General features: G+C 35.8%; 2 protein-coding genes across 3 annotated transcripts; both read left to right on the top strand.

The window, feature by feature from the left end:
- The first annotated feature begins 10,289 nt into the window (after window positions 1-10,289).
- Window positions 10,290-13,441, top strand: LOC113097517 (G-protein coupled receptor 26-like). Its single transcript, XM_026262743.1, has 3 exons — window positions 10,290-11,084; window positions 11,182-11,295; window positions 12,101-13,441. The coding sequence occupies exons 1-3, from the start codon at window positions 10,414-10,416 to the stop codon at window positions 12,306-12,308; spliced, it is 993 nt and encodes a 330-aa protein (XP_026118528.1). The 5' UTR covers window positions 10,290-10,413; the 3' UTR covers window positions 12,309-13,441.
- Window positions 13,442-13,883: 442 nt separating this feature from the next.
- On the top strand, window positions 13,884-20,875 carry LOC113097516 (carboxypeptidase Z-like). 2 transcript variants are annotated; one of them, XM_026262742.1, is made up of 11 exons: window positions 13,884-14,069; window positions 14,837-14,866; window positions 15,199-15,573; window positions 15,847-16,062; window positions 16,560-16,756; window positions 17,880-18,041; window positions 18,317-18,478; window positions 18,558-18,693; window positions 18,921-19,060; window positions 20,014-20,113; window positions 20,221-20,875. In XM_026262742.1, the coding sequence occupies exons 1-11, from the start codon at window positions 13,988-13,990 to the stop codon at window positions 20,565-20,567; spliced, it is 1,947 nt and encodes a 648-aa protein (XP_026118527.1). In that variant the 5' UTR covers window positions 13,884-13,987; the 3' UTR covers window positions 20,568-20,875. The 2 variants fall into 2 exon arrangements, with proteins under 2 accessions (XP_026118527.1, XP_026118526.1); XM_026262741.1 differs by having other exon boundaries at window positions 16,560-16,795.
- Window positions 20,876-24,878: the final 4,003 nt, after the last annotated feature.

Here is a 24,878-nt window from a genome sequence, read left to right as displayed (position 1 = left end):
ATCTCTGGCACAGTCGGTTCAAGAGATTAGTTACAGCTGTTACTATGCAGCATCAAAATGGGGAGACTAACTATAAGGTGATTTCATGATTTTATTATTAAAAGCTGTATCTCGTTTAAAACTATAGGGGCTGAGTTGTATTTGCATGAGTTTGTATTTGTGTTTGTAAGCTACATCTCAGAGAAGAGCCTGATTCATATATGTTGGACTGCTGACTAATGCTTGCTTTAGGTCTAGAATGTCATTTGCAGTTGTTGTAGTGACGACACTGCTTACAAGAAAATAAATGTAAGAGGTTTTGTTAGATCTGCTCACATTAGTTTTTAGATTTAATTTAACCCATGTGGCAATGTAATAAATATCTCTATATAAAGTTATATTTTACAGATTCTTTCTGATCTTAAAACAGACATTTGCATGACATACAATTTAGCGCACCCACGTACAAAGCCTTTTTGACTGATGAAAGCATCTTTATGTAGGCTGCAGGGTTATGTTTGTATTTTAGGCCTGTAATAAACGATTTGGAAAATTATATATTATTCTACTGTTTACATTAAACAGCATTAAAGGCCAAAAAAAAACTAATTGAGGACCAGATTTAAGTATAAACTACACACACACCTTTTACAGCAGTTTTTTTTTCTTATTTATTTTTCCCTTTTGTCAATACTACTATTTCCAGATGTTATTTGTTTTGAACAATTGAGGCCACCCTGTGGTGTTCTGATGGAATTCTAGACAATGGGCCTGGTTCGCTGATAATTTTGTATGAATACACAGCAGGTGTGTACACTCCACATGTACTGTATTTGTTATGTTCCTTGTAATGTTGATGATTTTGACTTATTCTAAAAGAGAATGTACTCTATGTCCACAGCTGGTAATTTGGATAAAACACACTCAAACCATGTCTGTAAGTGCTTTCTGCTCTGTCTAATGTATTGCTCATGCTTGAGCTTTAGCAGATATTTTGTCATTTCATATTTATTGTTATTTGGAAAAAGCAATACTTTGCTTAGTTATTCTATTTATGATAATATACACTTAAAATTAAAAATCTCTTAATCTATAATTAATTAATCTAATTAAGGCAGGATATTGGATCAATATTACAGTAAAAATAAAAAAAAAATGGAACTATTACAATTTAAAATAATTATTCTGTTTTAATATGTTTAAAATGTTATCTATTCCGGTAATGCAACATTTCTTATCATTATCAGTGTTGAAAAGAGTTGAGCTGCTTCATATTTTTGTGGAAAACTTAATGTGATTTTATTGTAGGAATCTGTAATGAACAGAAATTCATTACAGCATTAAAAATATAAGTTATTTGTACGTTAGAAATATAATTACTTTCACTTTTAATCAGTTTAATGCATCCTTGCTCAATAAAATTATTACTTTTTTTCAGAGATCGCACTGAAAACTTTTGAATGGTGACTGTCAGCAAACACAGCAGGAACACAAGGGTAAGTCAGTATCACAGCAGGTTTATTGAAGACAACAGCAGGAGAAGACGGGAAGTATCCAGGTAGAGCAGCTAAGCTTGGTGGATTCACGTGTCCTTAACTTTCTTCCAGGTTGGTTTTGCATTTTATTGTAATTTACAATACATTTTAGTGTGCACATACTGATGAATCATTATTTTTGTGTTAAAATTTAAATGAGACCCAATGTCTGTGCGTACAGTATGTTGTTGTCCACTGTTGAATTTTCCTCATAACTTCAGAGGAACAGACTTTTAATCACTCACTCCTTCAGAGTTCTATTTCGGGAGGCTGAAGTAAGCACATGTGACCATTTATGCAGCCCGGCTCGCTAGAGAGTTTGCACACTGACTAATAGGGGAGAGGGAACTGCAGAGAGTGCTTTTGCACAATTGTACTCTGGCAATTACTCACTGAATCCCAGCTCCACAGAGACACAGTCTCTAAACACTACAAATGCACATTACAAATGGAGCATCTAAGCTAAGGTAAATCACCTTTGAAGCTAATCTGGACACATATTATGTAAAACCATTATGAAAAATGAAATAGCAGAGGTGAAGGAGATGATGAAACCAAGCAAATAGGATGTGTTATATTTTCCTGGCTGAAAACAGGCAGTGTTTGAAGATTTCAAATAGCAGACACATTTGCTCTTAGCACTCACTAAGATTAAAGGCTTTCCAGAAAGCACATTATATGTTTTTCACATACTTCTTTCCACATATTTTCTCTTTAATGCTTTTCATGAAGGCAGTTCTTTCAATGTTTCTGTTTTCCTTTTGTGTCACATTCTGCATTATCTCCTTTTGTCCTTGTCCAGGAATGTCTTTCCAACTGCGTTCTTCACATGCGTTCAATTAATTCTGCTCTACAGAACTGCCAGCAGGTGGAAAGAGGAAGAGAGCATTGCTTTGTTTTTTATTTATGTCACTCCAACAGTAGACACCATGTCTCAGAGCAGCAGGTGCTTGTGGGTGATAAGAGCTACCTGTCAAACTCTCACCTGTCACACTCATTCTGCTGTGGAGTGTTAGACACAGACCACTCCAGTGTGTGTGTGTGTGTATGCACATCTAATGAGTAGGTACACGTATTAAATAAAATGATCATTGCTTTAATTAATACCTCAATTCAGGTTCATTATATTTATTGTATTAGTTAGTCTCATTAAATAATTAAAGAGAAATAAAATCTAACATTTTAGTTTCACAGTGTTACAATAAAAATTAGCATTAGTATGCATTAGTCAATATGATTACAGCTTTTATTAACCTTTTTTAACTAGTTCACAGTGCGCTAGCTAATTTTAACAGATAATCTTTTGTTTTGAATATTGAATATTGAATATTGTTTATTAATGGTTCATGTTCATAAAAAATAAAGGTTCCAAAAGAGGATTTGGCAGTGATGCCATAGAAAAACCATTTTCGGTTCTAAAAGAATTGTGAACAGTTAAAAAAAAAAAAAGAACTATATTTTCACAGTCTGAAGAAGATTTTTATAATCTAGACACTTTTTCTACTTTAGAGAACCTTTTGTGCAATGGAAAGTTTTCATGGATGTTAAAGGATCTTCATGGAATGACTAAAACCAATAAAGAACTTTTATTTTAAGAGTGTAATGTAATTAACTAGTGCTGACAAATGAACCCATAAAGTGTTACCAAATTCTCTAAAAACAATTTCACGTACCAGCTTAATAAAGGTCGTCCATATGACATACACTTCTCAAAATATACCAAAACTTTTTGTGAAGAAGATTTCAAAGGTTCTGCAGTTTTCAGTGACTGAGGTATGACCAGTGATGGTATGGAAGATTGTAAGGGAATACTTCGATCTGTACAGTTTGTTCATTTTGTTACGACAATCTGAGATCTTTATGGTGCTTGTGAGTCTTTTCTGAAGCTTTAAAACCTCAGTGCCTATTAAAGGGATAGTCCACCCTGAATATGAAAGCTGTCTTCAATTACCCTCATGTTGTTCTAAACCTGTAGATAGATATTTTGAAGATGGTTGGTAACCAAACATTTTCAGTTCCCAGTTTCAGTATGGACAAAAATTACAATGCAAGTCAATGCGAACCAAAACCAACAATCTTCAAAGTAATAGTTCTAACCATTCCATCTGTATAGTGCATTATTGAATGTGGACTGTTAGTATTGGAGACTATGGAGGGCCTGCGATAATCCTGTGGAGCCAGCACTAATTACAGAGGTGCTGTTTGCAATAAATACATGGGGGGCTTACACAATTCCATTATAAACAAGGCAAAATTAAGTTAAGTGGCTTGTAAAAACGAGGAGAGATGGTTTAAGGCAGGGTAAGAATGGCTCAGTCACACGGATTAAATTAAGGGCCCAAGTAAATAAAAAATGAACTGAAACTTGCTGTTTTGAATACATATAGTTTTCTGTAAATGTGGGGAAGTTATGATGAAATTATATTAAAACATGCCTTTCTGTGGTAATAAAGGAATACATATGATGTGCTTTAAAATCTACAGATAATAAAGGGTTGATAATATGTTTATTACTGTATGATGTCAATAGATATTATGTTAGGAAACTTTTGACTTTGGTATGTGCGTGTACTTATGAGTCATAATGAAATGGATTTTGAGTGAACATGTCCCCATCCATTTGAACACACACGCACACACACACACACACACAGGCACACCCATACATGGAAAGCCCATTAAATCAATTGGGAAAACAAGTTCATTGCAAAACTAAAATTCCAGTCATTTTTTGTGTAATAAGTTGCTAACAAAGGAATTAAACAGGAAGTACAGTCCATAGCAATGAACTCCTTCAAACCCCACAGTGCTTGAGATGATGGAAAATTAACGGGATTTTTGTGTAGGAGTAGCATATTTCACAACAGGCTTTGGGTTCACATGAGGCTAGCCTGGCTCGGGGTCCACTTTCAGTCCGTGTGATTAAATCTTATTTTGTGTTATTTCATCAGCATTATTCTTGCAAACTTACCCTCTGAGATGATACCAATCAGCCTCAACTTTCAGGCATAAACCATCTGGAGGTGTTTTCAGCCACCATAGTCACACGAGATGTTAATCAGCACCCACAACATCATGTAGCAAAACAAGATAAGAAATGCAAACAAGGCAGTTTTCCTGAGAAAACCATGTAGTACAACATATAGATGCTTACACTATCAGTCAATGACAGAATACATCCTCTAGTTGTCTAATATTGTAGTTGAATAATTTATGGACTGTTTTTATTGCCTCTTTTTTACATTTTATGACCTGGTATTTTTACCTGTATGTTAGATATCAGATCTGTTAAGATAATTTAGAGTCACCGTCTGTGGGAAAGATGCTGTTTAGAGCGTCTAATAAATATTGCACGTGATGAATAATACAGGTGCAACCCTTTTATATACGGGAACAGAGGAAACCCAAACTTCTCTCAAACTTTTCCAAACTGGATGAGGGGAAGGTATGGAGTTAAAGCATTTGAAACTAATACTTACCATCAATATTTAATCTTTAAAACACAATTAGACATTAATATGATTAAGTAAACATGCCTACACATGTGACATCACACAGAGGAGCAAGAACTGCATGCAACGAACCCAGTTCTAGATTTAGCTGTACTTCCAGTGTCGGCGGTTTTAGTGAATTATTTATTAAAGCCTTCAGTGCAGAGGAAAAAGCATTTTGTTTTAAGTGGTTTGTGTACCTAAATGTACAGATTTCTATATTTGATAAGGAAAATGTAGTATATATAAAATAAATAGTAGCCACACTCTTAAAATGACAGGTTCTTTATCGGCAGTAAACTTTCCTTTTCATTCGTGTGCAAAAAATCTAAAAATAAAATTAATGTCTTCCTTATCAGTCTTTGACACAGGAAACTGACAGGAAAGCAAATACATTTTTGAATAAAGTTGTTATTTTTGTTTTCTTTGTGCACAAAAGTATTCTCGTAGCTTCATAAAATTACATTACATTATTACATTAAACCACTGATGTCATGCGGACTATTTTAACAAAGTTCTTACTACCTTTCTTTTGGCCTTGGACGTGTCAGTTGCATGTCAATGCAGGGTCAGAAAGCTCTCAGATTTCATCAAAAATATCTTATTTTGTGTTGCAAAGATGAACGAAGTTTTTACAGGTTTGGAGCAACATGAGAGTGAGTAATTAATTTAAGAATTTTCTTTTTTGCCTGAATTAACCCTTTAAATGTTTTTTGATGGAACACACAATGGATTTTATATGGCATCACTGTGAACACCTACTTTTGAAATCTTTATTTTTAAGAGTAGAGTTATTCCACAGAGATTGAGTTTATGTGTTTGCAAATTCACATTACAATGACCATTTCATTTATAGAAATTAGAACCATTTACAAGATTACTAAATCAACTATTCCTCTACTATACACAAAATATTTTAATGTTAGGCAAAAACATTATGGCTGTTGATCTTAACTGAAAGCACATTATTTTACATCTATACATGGATGAAAAGAGTTTGATCCTTTTCAAATGCTAGCCAGCCTGCTGTGCATCTGCCTGTGGTGCAGGGAAGCCGGAGGGGGTGGATGGTCAACCTGTCTCATCATATTAACATAACTGGAGCAGTAGCAGAGCCGCCAGGCTTCTCTTCCTCTGGTGTTTATGTGTTTCCATGTATGTTTACATTACTAGCTTTTAATACACAGAGAAAATGAAACTCTGCTTGCAGTAAATTTAAACATAGTTATAATTTCTATGTTTAATGCAAATGCAGAAAGGGCAGGGAATAGAAAATGTTATTATCTTGGTATAAAATTAGATGTTAGACATTACAATGTTTTTTTTTTTTTTTTTTTTTTTGAGAAACTTGTTTATTGTAGCCTACTTTGTTTATGTGGGGGGGAAATGGCTAGAAGTGTCCATGTGGATGTGATTCAGTTTTCTGGCTCATAGTGTACAGTACAGTACACCTCCATATGCAAAATAAACAACTTCATCCTGACCTTTAGACATCCTGTTATGTAATCGCTCTCTTTTTATATATGAAAATAGAGAGCGAGAGGGAAAGAAAGAGCAAGGTGTACCCTGACTGTTGACATCTTAAGTGGTTCTGCCATCAGCACTTTATTGCGTAACGTCCACCCAGGATCTGAACATGTGAACACAAAAAGGTTTCCTTCTTTACCACAGGACACTTCCTCTTCACATTTTGAAGAGGTTTTCCATCAGCGTGCCTTAAAATAACTATGATCAGAGCTAATAACTAAATACATGATGAGCGCATTACACCTATTATGTCATTGTGTGATAGAGCCTCACAACGGAGACATTTTTGAGCTGTATTCGATTACACAGCATAATATATGTACAAGTACTCCATGTTGTGTTACCAAAGTTAAAGGGGGGTGTAATGCTATTTCATGCATACTGAGTTTTTTACACTGTTAAAGAGTTGGACTCCCATGCTAAACATGGACAAAGTTTCAAAAATTAAGTTGTACGTTTGAAGGAGTATTTCTGTTCCAAAAATACTCCTTCCGGTTTGTCACAAGTTTCTGAAAGTTTTTTTCGAGTATGGCTCTGTGTGACGTTAGATGGAGCGGAATTTCCTTATATGGGTCCTGAGGGCACTTCTGCTAGAAGAGCGCGCGCTCCCGTATAGCAGAGCACTGAGAGCACAACAGACTTCACTGATCAGAGCGGGAGCGTCACGAAATGTCACAAAAGGAGTGTGTTTTTGGTTGCCAGGGCAAGACAACCCTGCACAGATTACCAAAAGAGAAACAGCATTAAGGGACCAGTATTTATTTTTACAGAGCATCAACGGAGTTGTGCAAGTGTTTGTGTTTGTTCCCCTGCATTTCGAAGATGCTTGTTTTACAAACAATGCCCAGTTTGACGCCGGATTTGCACATCGTTTATTTCTTAAGGATAATGCAGTCCCAACGAAAAAGGGTCACGATTGTGTGTTGGAACCGCAGGCAGTGAGTAAAACTGCTTCAAATATCTCTGTGTTGTTAACTTAGCTATCGGCGCGTAAGCACATCAAGTAAACAACATGCAATGTTGTCATCAAACTGCACTTTCCACATGTACAGCTTAAAAAAAAAAAAAAAAAAAAGACGACAAAGTGGAACATTTTCCAAAACCGCTAAGCAAATATATACAGTTTCAGTACATACCACACAGAGACTGATTACTGATGCTGCTCTTGTTCAATTTCAGCCTCTGGATCTGATTCTGGATCATAAATATACGCTGAATCTCACTGTTAGCCATGGTTTGTTTTGGTTGGTTTTGTCCTCACGGTGTCACAGCTTCCAAACGCGCTCAACCTAAAAGCCTACTGGCGCTCGTGATTCTTTAGCTCCGCCCACACGTCACACCTCCAGGCGCTCGTGTTTTTCCGGGAAAAATCGGTACAGACTATCTTTCTCTTATGAATATAATAAAACTAAAGACTTTTTGGAGTTATGAAAGATGCAGTACTACTCTATAGGTACTCAAGATTAACAGGATATTGAGTGAAAACAAGCATTTCACCCCCCCCCCCCTTTAAGTTTAAATGAAGTTATAAACTTGTTGGTATCACTTTGCCATCAAATAAGGAATACACAGTCTTTATTTATTTTTATTTTTAATTCAACCTGAACTGCATGGTCATCATCATCATCGTCATCATCTGGCTCTGAATACAGAGAAATCTTATTTGAAATCATCTTATTCTGAAATCATCTTAAACATTTTGGAAGTTTTCTCTCAGTATTCAATGAACGGTAGGGCGGTTTGAATAATGAATAATAGGCCAATTGAGCAGTCAATTGGAGTCAGATTTGTAACCCAAAGGTTATTTGACCCGGGTTCGAGTCATAGGTCTGGAAGGATTTTGTCAGTGGGAGGAGTGATTAACCAGCGCTGTCCTCCACACTCAATACCATGACTGAGGTGAGACCATTGAGCAAGGCACCGAAGTGCCCCCAACTCCTCTCCGGGCATCGCAGCAATGGGTTTTCATGGTGCGTGTTCACTGCTGTGTGTGTGCACTTGGATGGGTTAATTGCAGAGCACAAATTTTGAGTATGGGTCACCATACTTGGCCACATATAATTTATTTTCACTTTCATAATTTTCAATTGCCATTTTATGAAATAAATACAATTCATAAGAGGAAACTTTCGAACACATCAGCAGCTGCAAAATGTCCTCGGTGTTAAAGAGGAAAAAAAACCCTCACAGATGGTAAAAGAAAGAGTCCAAAATAACTTTGCAAGTTGCCATGGCAATGATGAAAAAATAGCCCCTGATTTACCTGCTGAGGGCAGTGGTGTGTGCTTGCATGTGCTTGTAAAATAAACACGTGTTTCTCATTTGTTCTCCTTTCTAAGAAGGAAAGAATTGACAGGTAATGTTGTGTACCTATATCAAACAAGTATTTACTGTACTATTTACTTATGTCATGAGATGCTCTATGCAATATAAAAATCACAGTAGGGTTATCTCTTGTAGGGTTAGTTCACCAAAAAATAAAAATAAGCCTGTGTTTTACTCAAGCTCAAGCCACAGGTGTATATGACTTCTTTCAGACGAATCCAATCGGAGTTATGTTAAAAAATTGTCCTAGCTCTTCCAAGCTCTATTATCGTAGTGGGCGGGTTTTTCCGTTTTACAGTCTAAAACAGGTTAAATAAAGCACACACATTCATAGTAAAAAGTGCCTCACACAGCTCCGTAGTGAATCCATCTGTTTTTGTCAGAAAAATATCTATGTTTCAAACATAATTAATACTTTTTAACCAGTTACGCTATACTGTATATGTCATAAGCAGTTCCAGTGGATTGACGAAGGACATCGGTGTTGCATGATTAATAATAATAATAATAATTCCTTACATTTATATAGCGCTTTTCTAGACACTCAAAGCGCTTACATAGTCAGGGGGTATCTCCTCATCCCCCACCATGGATTAGAGAGGAGAGTTAGTTTTGAGTGAACTAACCCTTTATTTTTTCACTGATCAGTGGCTTTAGCAGTTAATTTCTACTCATCACGTCACAAAAATAGCCTGTAGTAATCCACACTCCAGTCCATTCCAAGTCTTGTGAAGTGAACCTTGTAACCTTTGCTTCTGAATATGGAGAGAAATGTGCATCAAGTACCGTTTACAAAAGAGTTCTAAACAGCTAAGTCAGTGAATTTTGATGTGACAGGACAACAGGGGATATTAACTTTTTTACTGGAGAGAGTTAGAACTATTTTTTTTTTTTTTTTTTTTTTTTTTTTTTTTTTTTTTTACAAACGCGTATCTTTTCGCTTCTCAAGACTTTAACTGGTGTGCTGGAGTCGTGATGCTTTTACTCTCGCTATTGTGTATACAATCAAACTTCTTTATCTTCTCGGATATTAATTTTTTAAACGTCACTGTGCATAATGTACTCGGGAACATTAATTATTGTACTTTTTTTTACAACTTCCTTGGGCTTAAAATAATTAATATCTACCATCTACAATTTCTCCCACTGGCCAATTCCCAACTGCAATTTGTCAACCATACGTCACATGTAATAAAGTGGCTGCACGTGAGCCGGGAGCGCTCAGAGAAGAATAATTCAATGCGCATGAGCACGAGCTCAGAGTTGTTGCCTCTCACCTTACTGTCGAACGTTATTACGGTGCCTAATTTAAACAATACAAATACCAATACCCAGATGTGGACAACGGTTCAAGGTGATTATGAGACGATAATCAAATCAAATCCAAGATCTCTTCAGCACACTGGACAGCGCTCATTGACAATGACGCCACTTAACGGCCGTCATTTTTACCAAAGCAGTATGGAAAGCAGCAAAGATGAGCCACCGAGGACCCAAAGGGAGATCACAGGCAAAAACTCGCAACAAATCAGCTGCTATTGACTTTGGATAGAGTCATGAACTTATTGGATATATTTCTAGAACTCCTTATCGTTGTGATTGCAGTGGTGTCACTCGTGGCGAACTTGCTGGTGTTACTATGTTTCACCTGCAGCGTACAGGTTCGTGCACAGGTGCCAGCGATCTTCATCATGAACCTCTCATTCTGCAACATCCTCATCGCTCTTCTCAACATGCCTTCTACCCTGCTTGGGGTCGTAAAACACCAAAAGCCTTTCGGCGACCACTTTTGTTATACAGTCAGCTTTATGGATACTTTTCTGACTACCAACACGATGCTGAGCATGGCAGCTCTCAGCATAGACCGCTGGATAGCCGTGGTTTTTCCTTTGACTTATCCCAGCAAAATGAGACTGAAGAATGCCGCGCTAATGGTCAGTTACGCCTGGCTTCACTCGCTCGCATTCTCGCTCACTGCTCTCCTGCTGTCCTGGGTCGATTACAATCCCGCGTACGCGTCTTGCACCGTGCACCTGAGAGATGATGCTGAGAGCCGCGGTCACTTCATGGTGTTCACCGCGGTCTTCCACGCATGTACATTCGCCTTCTCGCTTTTCATCCTATGCTTTGCCTACCTGAAAGTGCTACAAGTGGCGCGCTTTCATTGTAAGAGGATAGATGTCATAACAGTGCAGACACTTTTACTACTTGTCGACATTCATCCGAGGTAGGCTACATTTAAAACATAATTATGATTCCAACATTGTAGTAAGTATCATAAAGCATATTTATATTAGTGATTTGTTCTTTTTTAAACTTGTTAGTGTAAAACAACGGTGCTTACTGGAGCAGAAGAAAAGGAGACACAGGGCCGCTAAGAAAATCAGCATTTTCATCGGGTCGTTCGTCCTGTGCTTCACCCCCTATGTCATAACACGGTATGGCATCATGACAATACATTTTAGTGGAATGGAAGGAGAGCATAAATTAATGCAAACAATTATCTGTTTGATTCAGTATTCTCTTATTGACAGTCGCATGATGCAAAATAAATATAGGCCTAATGAAACATCAATCACACCAAGACCAGTGTAGTAAATGTAATAGCTTTACAGAGTGCAAGTTACAATTTGCAAATACCTTTAGCATGATGCAATGAGAACAGCTTTTATGATTTATGAAAACAGATATTATTTAAATAACAATAGTATATTTTTTATATGCATAGGCCTAATAGTAAAGGGAAGATAGTTGTCACATGTTACTAGAGGGAATATTGATCTTAAGTAATAATAATACATCATAATTTATAATATGTAATAATTTACACATACTCTCCATATGTAAACAGATATTAGCGTACTCATTACTCATAGATATTACAATCTCAATAATAAGTGCACTGTATAATAGTACAAAAGAGACTGGGGCTAGTTGTCACATTTTTTTACTTGAGTGAATATTTCTCAGAGTCAGTTTATTTTTGAAAACCAATATATATTTACATACCTTAAAGCACTGGATACAATATAGGTATTGAACATAAATACACTTTGTTGTAAGAAGGCCCTATTATATAATATGATTTTTAAATGAACCTCTGTATTAATCCGACTACTACTGGTGCTAGAAAACATAAATTTATTGCAATTTGTTTACAACATGGTCATAAATGTTCAATTCCTCCAATACAGTGCCATATTAAATGTTTCATTATTAATATAGATGTTTCTTTTGCCCTAGACTGACTGAACTGGCTCCTTCAGTAAAAGTTGCCCGTTATTGGGGGATCATGAGCAAGTGCTTGGTGTACAGCAAAGCTGCATCTGACCCGTTCGTCTACTCCCTTTTGCGGCAACAATATAAGATGGCCCTTTTTGGAATTTGCAACAGGATTTTGGGACGGAACTTATACACACTTTCTGGTCACTGCAGTCCCACAGGAATGTAAAACGAATGCTACTCACAAAGGGTTAACAAGCTGATAGATGGAGGATAACTGTCACTAGAGCAGGTGAAAAAGGCTGACAGCTGACACCCTCAAAAATATGTGCACAGAATTGGGCTGGTTAGTCACCGAACTGCCACACCAAACTCCCTATAATTTCTAAAATAATGGCATACACTGTATCATTGCTGTCTGTTAAAACCATGGCAGCGCAAAATGTTTGCCAATCACTGGATTTGCTTTTATTGAGTTCAGACTATGAATTTTTGCACACTCATCTGTTATACATGTATGTCTCTTTATTCACAACATAGTACTGTAATGTGTATTATATTGTACATTCTGAAATAAAATAATGATAGAAGAGTAAGAATTGTATAGCTATTTATCATTGTAAGAAGTGATGACCTGCACTTACTTTAAAGAGCTAATTTTACCTGATTAATCACATAACATTTAGTTGTGTATTAATGTATCTAGTATTAAAGTGGCCAATCTGTCCAGAACGCACTTTATTTATTTCTTTTTTCTTTTTTGAGGAGGCCACTTCCACTAACTCTACCTCTAAGCATACCCAGCAAAGAAAACTTCCTGCAGTTTTAGATTTCCAAAAAACTTAACTCTATATGATTTTAAAGCTCCTTTTCTCATGGAAAACAATTTAAAAAAAAGCATTCAGAGTTCCTCTGAAACCCTCCACCTTCCCCAGCTCCACCTGTAATGCTATTTGTGCAGCAGCAGCATATCTCAAATACTCACAGCACTGTATCGCCGTGTGCCTTGGCATTAGCAAGTTCCTGTTCTTGCTTCCAGCAGAAGTATCAATAATCTACAACTACAGCAATAACCAACAGCAGCAGCATAGCAGATCTATTCCCCCAAGTCCAAATACATTAACTTTGTCATATCCAATACCATGCTAAAATCTTTACAGAGTTGTCATAATAGATACAGTCAGGTTGAATCAGCCATTCATATTGTTTAGGTTCGTTTTTACAAAGTATGTTTGGATTTGTAAAAAGATAAAGTCATAAAGAAATGTGCTGGTGTGTAGTAAACACATTCCCAGACATACTATACGTACTTATTGCCCTTTGACCACTGTGTTCTTTGACCTTCGACATACAACAAACAAGAAAATCTGAAAAAAGACTTATTTTTTTGAGCCAGTTCTGTTTCAATTATCAGCTTTATAACAGAATAACAATTGGATTATTATTCAAATAACCTATACTGCTTTTTGCATATTGTGTGAATCCCTACATGTCTAATATAGGCTGCTACATAGATTTTGGTCTGAAACTGTGAAGAGTGGGGCTTTATATTAGGTGGACACAGGCCTTAAAACCAACCAGGCAAGTGGATTCACCTCACACTGGGAGTTCTTGAAGATGACAAAAATTCACATGAAAAAACCCTCAGTGGTTTTGATCTAAGTATATGCCACAAAGGGGTAAATGTGAAGTCAGTCTTTCCTGAAGGACTGTAATTACAGCGCGTCCCAGACACAGCAGAAGAGCGTCCGCCTACCGCGCAGAAGCTTTTTCTGTAATTTGATCATTTGGCAGCGCAGCTCGTGCAGGCTCTCCTTTAAGCGATGGGGGTAGCGGAACTTTTCGGAAGATGATCACAACTTTGTACGTCGCAGCGACTGCCACATCATTCAGTTCAGGGACAGCAAAATGCACACGGTTCTAATACTTTTAAGCTCACTGGCGACATGCTGGAGCGTCCCAAGATGTTCTCCGGAAGAAGCAGCTATGGGTAACGTTTTCATTCAGTGTTGCACAAACTTTAGTAGGATACAGTTAACTAATGCTCAGAGGTTTACAATATAGCTTCACTACTTAGTCAGAGTATTGAACGCTCGTTTAAATAGGTCTCTCCTGATCTTAAATATATATATATTTTTAATCTGTCTTATGTTTAAATACTTAAAAGTTGTATGCCTTAAATTCCGACGAATATAAATGATTGTTGTTGTTGTTATTATTATTACTACTACTACACGCTGCAACACTATTATTAATATATGATTTTACTCATATGTCAATGTTATTTTACTTTACTTATATGTAAAATTTCCCAGCACTTTTAAATAGTCTTTGGAAAGCATCCTAAGATGCACCTTATGAAGTTAGTTGAATGTCCAGAAACGGGTCGTTGCTTTAGGCTACTAAAAATAAAAATATTTGTTTGAAATATTCATTTTGGATAAAAAAAAAAGAAAAAAAAAAAAAAAAGAAAGAAAACACCCCGACATATGGAAATAGTTTAATAAAGAATAAGTGGGTGTGTACAAACCTTTGATTGGCAATATAAATGCTGAGGTCAGAAAAATGATTTGCTTGTTTACAAATGCATGCATGAAGTGTGTGATGATTTGAAACTGTCATGCAATATTCTAACAGAAAGATGGCTTTCTTTCCACTGTGTACTCTACTGCCATCTAGCCTTCAGACACCAGCATTGGAAACGGTTTCAAGTCATCCTCTGTTAATAATTTATTTATTTTTTATTAATTTTTTTAGGAAGATGCAGAACACCTGCAGAAAACAGGCGTAAGTTTTTATTTTCATTCTGTTTTGCATACTGGGCCAGATTACAGTCTACCACATATGCAATTGTTATATCTTGTTGCTTGATTTTCTAAAATTTGACTGCAACTAGTGTTTCACAGCTCTAGCCTGTAAGGTATGGGGGAGAAAGGAACTCTGAATACCAAACATCACTGCAAGATGGGACTTGTCTACATCACTGTAGAAAGGGGAATACATGATATAAAGACCTTAGGCTAAATTAATGAAAGATCTGAGATAGCATGAGATAATGCTAGACCACACTGTCTGTGACACATTCTTTCTAAATGCATTTCTTGCTCTCCTGTCCCTAGCACAGTGTATGGAGATGGTGCTTGGTTACTGTCAGGATGTGCCCTACAGCCACACCATGTTCCCCAACATCGTGGGCCATCGATCACGGCAGGATTTAGAGATGGGTGCAGAGTACCTGCTCTTGAGCGTGATCCACGGCCTGCTGAATGGAGAGTGTTCTCCAGACATCCGTCTGTTGGGCTGCTCAGTGTTGGCTCCCCGTTGTCGAGATAACAAGTTAATGAAGCCGTGCCGCAGCTCGTGTGAAATGGTGAAAAAGAGCTGTATTCATGCCTTTGAGGCCATCCAAATGGCATGGCCTTACTTTCTGGACTGTGACCGATTCTTTGTTGGCGAAGAGGAGGGCTGTTATGACCCATTGTCAGAGTTAAGAGGTAAGAGTTGTGAAGAAAAATTAGAGGAAATATAAATCATTAATTAATAGGCTTAAATGCTTAAATTATACTTTAAAAAGTATTATTTAATACTTAATTATTACATATTTATTTAATGAAATTAAAAACATCAAAATCACCTTAATTCAGATCATCCTAACAAGTTGTGAAGATGTTAATTAGGTTGACTTTCATGATGTTTTATTATATTCAGGGATATGGATTAAAATGTCTTAAAACCTATAACGTTTTCACGTATTTTTCTCCCCTCAGAAAAGCAGGAAGTGGCCTTTGCCAACATATCTGATAGTGGTTTTTTCACTATCATTCAGTTCACTTACCACACCAACTCTCAGATGTTCAGCATCCTGAAGAAGACGGCATCAAAATGCTCTGACATCTCACAAACATACAGCATTGGGCGCAGTGTGGAAGGAAAAGACTTGCTGGCTATTGAATTCTCCAGTAATCCTGGACAACATGACCTATGTGAGTAAGAGAAAAAAATTTTTTTTAGAAAGAGTTTGAGGTTAGTAAGAATTTTTTATGAAAAGTAATTGAAAAGTAATAAAATTGTATAATGCTTACACAAAAATATTAAGCATCACAACAGTTTTCAACATTCATAATAATAGGAAATGCTTCTTGAGAAGCAAATCAGAATATTAGAATAATTTCTGAAGGATAACATGACATTGAATATAAAATTCAGCTTTGCCACGATAGGAATAAATTATATTTTGGAATATGTTAACATAGAAAACAGACTGTAATGATATTCAGCAATATTAATGTTTACTGTTTTTGATCAGATATATACAATCTTGGTAAGAAAACCCTTTAAAAAAAGACTGACACTAAATGTTTGAATGGTATATAACTGTGAAAAACACCTATTCGGTCTCCTTGGTCTGAATTTGTTATGTCATACTAGCATCCTTGTTATTTCTGCCATAATTCAGCATTTGTCTCTTCGCTGCTTCTAGTGGAGCCAGAGATCAAATTAATTGGGAACATGCATGGAAACGAGGTTCTCGGCCGGCAGCTGCTGATTTACCTGGCTCAGTATCTGTGTTCTGAGTATCTGCTGGGCAATGAGCGGATTCAGACCATCATCAACACCACACGCATCCATATCCTACCCTCCATGAATCCTGACGGCTATGAGATTGCCGCTTCTGAGGTAGCCGATAGGAACGACCCCGAAAACATCAACCAGGAAGTAAATATTTTGTTGTCTGAGTCTGTCTGCCTGTCTGTTTGTCGGCCGACTGACCACACCAAGCTCCCTGCACCAGAGAGTGTCTTCCAGAACAGGTCAGACCTCGGAGGAAGTCCATGTCAGGCAAATGATATAAAAACCATAACAAAACAAGCATAAAAAGGTACAATTGGTCGTGTGATACAGCTATGAACTGAAAAAGACAACTGGTAGAGGGAGGCCTTTACTAACCACTCTAATAGACAATTGTCCGTATTTTCCTTGTCATATAACACAGCAGTAACATTATCTTGCAAAACTAATAGTAGATTCATCTCAATCCTTTAAATCGTATACTGATCACCACGGGTGACGTTGAAGAATATAATGGGTTGTGTGGGAAATCAATACATTTTGAGTAATCTTTTACATTTTTTATAATTTGTAACAAATGTTTGTTTATTTATAAAATATGTAAATAATTCCACCAAATAATTTTAGATTAGATTAGATGAAAATCAATTGATTCTTGAATAAAAGGATAAAACCGTGTTGGTCCATTCATTTACCACTAACAGACATAACTTTGCCTGGTTCTGATGTTTTCTGTCTTTTTTTGTATTTATTTATTTTCATTTACAATCTGTAGTCTTTTAACACTTAGCCTTCTTTTTGACGTTCTTTCTTAATGTCTGACATCATTTTGACTTTCTGATCCATCCAATGTGATAAACTTGATGTGTAGCAAATGTTTTACATGTGACTTAAAAAAAAAAAAAGAATAATTTGTATGTCCTCAAAACTGAAAGTTCTGTCATCATTTACTTACACTTTCTTCATTTTTCCCTTTGACTTTCATGGTGGTTTTGCCCATATGATGGAAGTCAATGGGAACTAAAACTGCTTGCTTGCCAACATTCTTTAAAAATATCTTCCTTCGCATTGCTCTGAAGAGCCATACACGTTTGGAATGACATGGGGTGAGTAAACGATGACAGAATTTTCATGCTTGGGTGAGCTATACCTTTAAACATTTAGTGACTCTTTTTGAATCCCTGTTAAAATTTGTCTATGGCCTTTGACTGATGAGATTTGTTACATTTAGGGTCATGAGTACAACGGGTGGACAAGCGGTCGGGCCAACGCACAGAATCTCGATCTGAACCGCAACTTCCCTGACCTCACCTCCATCTTCTACAATCGCCGTCGCTTCAGACATTTCCGTAGCCACCACATCCCAGTCCCTGAGTCCTACTGGTTAAATAAGGTACAAAGCAGGAATGCACAGCCATTTCTATCAAACATACAGCTGTACAACAAAAATTACACCTGATTCATGTTCTGTGTGAATATCTGAATTACCTTTGGAAATTTGGAAAACCCATGTTACTCTGGAATGAAAAATCGAATTGGATATGATTTAGAGGAAAGCATAGAGAAACATAGGCTGAAATTTTGGGCAACTTTTCGAAACCTTTTGTACATTTATTATATATAATTAAGTGTATTTATTTTGTTCATAACTCACACACATTTTTCCAGGTAGTTGCACCAGAGACCTATGCTGTAATGAAGTGGATAAGATCCTATCCTTTCGTTATATCTGCCAGTCTTCATGGTGGAGAACTGGTCATCTCATACCCTTTTGACTTCTCTAGACACCCTCAGGAAGAAAGGATGTTCTCCCCCACACCAGATGAACAAGTGAGTAAACGAATGTTCCTCCACCTTCACTTAATTATATTGCACTTACTTCCTTTTTTGAGTCATGTGGTGTGTGTAGATTTTTAGGCAGTTGGCTAGGACTTATGCAGATGCCCATGCCACTATGTCCAACAATGACACAGAGAGATGTGGAGCCTCATTTGCCAATAAAGGAGGGATAACCAATGGAGCACAGTGGTATAGCTTTGCTGGAGGTAAATACTTTTGTTAAAGAAAGAAGACCATGTTGATCATGCCGCATTTGAGTCATATATATAGCCTAAATAAAAAATTGAGCAAGCCGTTTATGTCATGTATATTTTCCATTTGGCCATCCAGTTTGAGACACATTCCTAAAAACCCCATTACTATTATGACATCTTTTGTTGTTGTGCTGTCCATACATGTCACTCACATCTTTTCCCCATATATGTTGTATCAGGTATGTCAGACTTTAACTACCTGCACAGTAACTGTTATGAGATCACTGTGGAGTTGGGCTGTGATAAATTCCCCTCTGAAGAGGAGCTCTATCCTGAGTGGCTCAGGAATAAGGAGGCGCTGCTCAGCTTTATGGAGTTTGTGAGTTCATGTTTCTATTGGGTTCTATGGGGAGTTAAACATAAAATGCAACAGGCTGGACTTTTATGTTTGTTATTTATTTCTTCTCATTTATTTTTACTGAGCTACACAAGTACTCTGACTCTTTTAAGCATAATTAAAGCCCAAATGAAGAGCAGAAGTTAATGCTTTGCATGTGTTCTGTGCTATTTAATTATTTAACTTTAGATGAGACACTATAGGCAGAAACATTGTTTTTTTTTGTTCAATTTTGTGATTTTGGCTTTCAAAATATGTTGATTCAGTGGGGGCAAAAAAATTAAAATACACTTTTAGTGTTTGTAATACAGTCGAAATACAATCTTAAAATGTTTTCCCCCTCGCATTTAGCAAGGAATCTCTATTTTAGTAACAGTTCCAGTTTATTTCATATCTATATTGTCTATATAGTTTTTTTTTAAAGTGGCATTTGTTGATGTATTATTCACTTGATTTTATCCAACATTTTATGCCTAAAAACATGCTGACAATTTATTTTTACCCTGGGTGCTGACAGTATTTTCTGATTTATGGAGTGATACAAAGGGATATCCAAAATCTTTAAAAACCTTGACTCTAATATGTCAAAATAGCAACAATAATTTGAAACCTAGCTTTGATCCAATATTTTTATTTTTGCATATTAGTGCATATTTATTTAATTAGATTAACATATCATTTAGGAAAACTTTTAATATATAAAAATATGTTTGCATTCCTTATGTAATCAGTTAACTAGGGAGATATGATGAAATCTATTAGTTACATTTTTACTGTACTTTCACTGGGTGACTTGTCTTGGTTAAATGTTATTATGCTTGAAACCTACCTTATATTTCCATATTTATACTGTGTATAATTATTACATTCCTCAACTAATTTCAAGCATTTTGAATAGTTACCTTCATCACTCTGAGTTGTAAAATTACATGCAGGTCCACAGAGGTATAAGGGGCATTGTGAAGGATGAACATGGAAATGGCATAAAAGGAGCTACGATATCTGTTAGAGGGATGCGACATGACATCACTACCGGTAACTATTAATAAGAGAGCCATATCACACTATTACAAACCTGGAGACCTGAAATGAGTAATGCAGATGTAAATGAGTGTTGCTTCAGCCTCTGTCTCTCTCTATAGCTGTGGATGGTGATTACTGGAGACTGCTGAACCCAGGTGTCCACATTGTGACTGCTGCTGCCTCCGGCTACTCTAAAGTATCTAAGCGCATTCATCTGCCAAGGAACGTACAGGTGGGCCGGGTGGACTTTGTGCTAAAGAAGGTCCCACGAGAACCCTCTCTTGACTACTTTAACATCCCTGAGCTGGACAACTATGACCGTTTTGACCCATTTAATCAGTTTGAGCAGTCCAGCCCGAGGGTGCGGGGAGAGGATGGGGAGGAGAGGACTGAGAAGCCCTGGTGGTGGGCTTATTTCAGCCAGTTAGGCGTTTCTGCACCTACCTGGCTCCTGCGGAACTACTAGGGACCCTCCGGACATCATTGGAGAGCAACCTGATACCTAACTGTTTGCACCCATGCCTTACTTGATGATGGTCATTGTGTTGATAACATTATCTCCTTATGACATGCAAAATGTGCAGCTAACCACTGGGTATGGTAAAGGCTTTACTGCTATTGCATTTTATAGACTACCATCAAACATTTGGAATAAGTACTTTTTTTTTAAAGAAGTCTCTTATGTTCACCAAGGCTGCATTTATTTGATCAAAAATATGAAAATCTGGAATCTGAGGGTGCAAAAGTTGTCCAAATGAAGTTCTTATCAATGCATATTACTAGTCAAGAGTTACATTTTAATATATTTACTGTAGGAAATATATTAAATATATTCATGGAACATGATCTTTACTTTATATCCTAATTATTTTTGGCATAAAAGAAAAATCAATAATTTGGACTCATACAATTATGTATTGTTGGCTATTACTACAAATATACCTGTGTTACTTATGACTGGTTTTGTGGTCCAGGGTCACATATTATACAGCAACAAACTGTTTTTAACATTGAATAAGTGTTTCTTGAGCATCAAATCAACATATTAGAATGATTTCTGAAAGATCATGTGGCACTAAAGATTGGGGTATGATGCTGAAAATTTAGCTTTGCCTTCGCAATAATAAATTACATTTTAAAATATATTACAGTTATATATATATTTTACATTAACGGTTATTTTAATAATAGTAATATTTCATAATATTATTACTATTATTATCATTTTATAATAATTGCTTTGGTGTGCATAAGAGGCGTATAAAAAAAAAAAAAGATAGACTTATTCCAAACTTAGTGCGTTTTTGGCTGATATAACCTTATCAGAATTCACCATACAGGTAAGAGAAAAATATATTGTTTTCTCTATTATTTTTATCCAGCACTAGATCAAATCCCGCAACTGCAGCTATAAACAGCTTATTCTGATTCTGAAGTTTGGCAGCTAGACATGGGATGGATACCATTGCATAATAAATAGTAAATGATAGCATTGCTATTGTTTTACAGTCTGTTATCTGTTATCAGGGCTTTTTCTATCTTTTTCTAGCACATCAGGGAAGATTAGTGCCTTCAAGGCTGTCATCAATTTGGTAAATGTACAGTTCTAATTAAACCATAATAACAAGGTGTGTCAACCCCCTTTTTTTTGCTGATATATAATCCTTGAAACATGGACTGGACATCAGGTGTGCTAGATAAATAAAAGAACAAACTTCTGTGCAATTTCAGATTTTTTTAAAACATTCCATTTAGTGTACATTAGAACTCAAATTCCTAATCGCAGCAAGAAGATAATAAAAAAAATTAAAGGGATAGTTCCTATAAATGAAAAATTATTTTAAAAAATTATATTTTAAATACCGAATAAATAAAATCTTTCAAATTATGCAAATGATGGAGTAGACATTACATACACTGCTGTGGTTCGATGCATACAATCTATAAAATAAGTGTTAATCAAAGTGTGTGTGTGTGTGTGTTTTAATTATTATTATTATTTATTTACAAATGTAGTATTACACAGATCTTGGCCTAAATGCTTTGTTTATGCAGTTAGAATGCTTTCTTTCTCGAACCACTAGATGGCAACAAAGTCTGTATAATGTTGACTTTCAGCTCTATCTAACTTTAATGTCCAGGAGAAGTGAAGGCTGAGTACATATTTGGTTTGAGCTGAATGTATTTTGCTTGCCGTAAAGTGCTTTCCTTAATCGCTGGAAATAACCCAAGTTTAAATGTAGAAATGTAGGTTTTTAAACTGGAAGCTAATTAATAAGAATTTTTATATGGCTGATGCTGGCACAGATATCTAAACTACATGGGTATCAATTAATAGCAGATATACCAGACTAAATACTGTTAACCCATAAGCCAATGCAGTATATGCACATACATAAATTTTCCATAAAATAAATAGGATTTTAGATGAAGTAAAAACATCAGAAATAGAAATTGGAACAATTTCATATGTTAATATATGTATCTAGAATATGCAAAGAAGAACTGTTTGTTTTTGTATTTGGAATGCTTTTTTGGACACAGATGTCATGTACATGCATATCCATATGTATTCATATACATAGGTGTAAATTATATAACCCTTGATACAGTGTGAAGTACAACTGATGTCGTAATACCACAGCTGCAGCAGTATTCTTTACAGCTGAGCAGGTGTCTGTCCCAGTGGCTTTGTAAAGAAAGTCTCTAATGGCCTGTAATATGACTGCATCACTACACAACCTCAAAAACACATACTGATGGAATTTTATATTCAGCAAACATTATAACTCGCAGCTGTAAGTGCCCTGGATGCATATCACACTACCCGTCCTTATTGCAGTAAACAATTTTGACACATTAGCCTGAAGAATAATCTGAGAGGGGTCAAAGTATTACAGCAAAGGCGCCTCTGTAAGTGCCTTTTCACACTGCTTTGTCAAGTTCTGCAGTCCACAGCCACTGCACCGCTTTCCTGCAGCCAGTTCATCTTCAATGGTTTTTAGTTACACTTAGTAGTCTGACAGCACACCCTCAGGAATAATTACATGGCCTATGTACTTCACCCCTGAATTAGACTTTGTCATCAGAACAAAAGAATGACATTTGAACATGTGGCACCCCTGTACTGCCATCACAAAAAAGCAATCTGGTGGTAAGATTTTCTGCATTTTTTGTAACATTTGGCCTTACAAGATGCTTCTCCATATGCTTGTCAAGATTTGGTACATATACTTTCATATCTATTTGTTGCTTTGGCAGGTCTTGCTTACTTTTTACTAATTCTTACAGCACGCTTTTAAAGACAAATGTTAAACATATTTTCATAATACTTTTCCATCGCAATATATATATATATATATATATATATATATATATATATATATATATATATATATATATATATATATATATATATATATATATATATATATATAAATTATATGAAACTAGACCAAGGTTTATGCACGGGAAAGTAGCAATGGAAAAGTATATATATATATATATATATATATATATATATATATATATATATATATATATATACATAATGAATATGCAGTGTACACACACATATATTCTATAAACAAAAACTTTTATTTTGGATGGAATTAAACACTATTATATATATATATATATATATATATATATATATATATATATATATATATATATATATATATATATATATATATATATATATATACATACACACACACACACACACATATAAATATATATAATCTTAAAAATTTAATTTTTGGATGATGTGCTCAATCTTAATCATTGTGCTCAAATAATTACTTTGCTTTCGATATTGAAACAAAATTTTCTTTATATACTGTAACAAGGAAGGCCATCTAATTGTGAATGAAATGAAACATAACATAATTTCTTCATAATAATATTGAATAATAATAATGGACCACTCTGCACTATATAGCTTGGTTTTACATCCCACAGTTCATCTTTATGATTGAGTGACTTCTTAAATAAAACCTTTTTGTAAGAGCTGAGACCGCAGATGATTCATCCAGAAAACTAATGAACTAAATGTTTGCACATTTATCCTCAAGCTAAATGGGTCATTCCCATTTACTGGCAGTTTGTCACATGCTCATCTCGGAGACGTTTTCTAACAGAATAAAATACATTTTTGCTCGACAGTACATAAACAATGCAGCTTCAGTTGGAAAATGCCAGCGTGGAATCCGTGGTTTCGGCCTATGCATGCATGTAAAAGAGCTCTCTTGCTCTCCTGCTTTCTTCTTTCTCTCTTTCCCAGCGGTGAGGTGTGCTCAATGTGGCAGAGATAATTTGTTTGCTTTGCAATTATTTTCCATCAGTGGAGACAAATTGATTTGTACAGCATAAAGCGACAGTGAGAGCGTAGTGCACTATAAGCAGCTCAGACAGATCAGCGCTAACTTGCTTATGCTAAAGTCTGACAGACAATGGCACTGTTCCTGTCATTCACTCTCTGTTGAGCTCAGTCGTTGAGAAAACAACTGTGGTGCTCTAAAATCAGCCAATTGTAATAAGAACTGTTGTTTGCTGTATGAAAGTTACTGAGCTCTGTACACATGATTGTATTACTACATGACAGAAATTCAGAATAAGACAATAACCAGACCAGTGCATAACTGAGTTAGCCTAGCTTTCCATTTATCAGCTTATGCAACTGATTTTTTTTTTCTAAGAAAAAAATAGCCATTTAAATATACCATACATTTCTAAACAGTAGGTTTAGCAAGACTGGTAAAAATAATGTTCTTAC

Source organism: Carassius auratus, unplaced genomic scaffold, assembly GCF_003368295.1.
Source record: "Carassius auratus strain Wakin unplaced genomic scaffold, ASM336829v1 scaf_tig00216324, whole genome shotgun sequence".
NCBI classification, from domain to species: Eukaryota; Metazoa; Chordata; class Actinopteri; order Cypriniformes; family Cyprinidae; genus Carassius; species Carassius auratus.
This window is presented reverse-complemented; position numbering and strand designations above follow the sequence as displayed.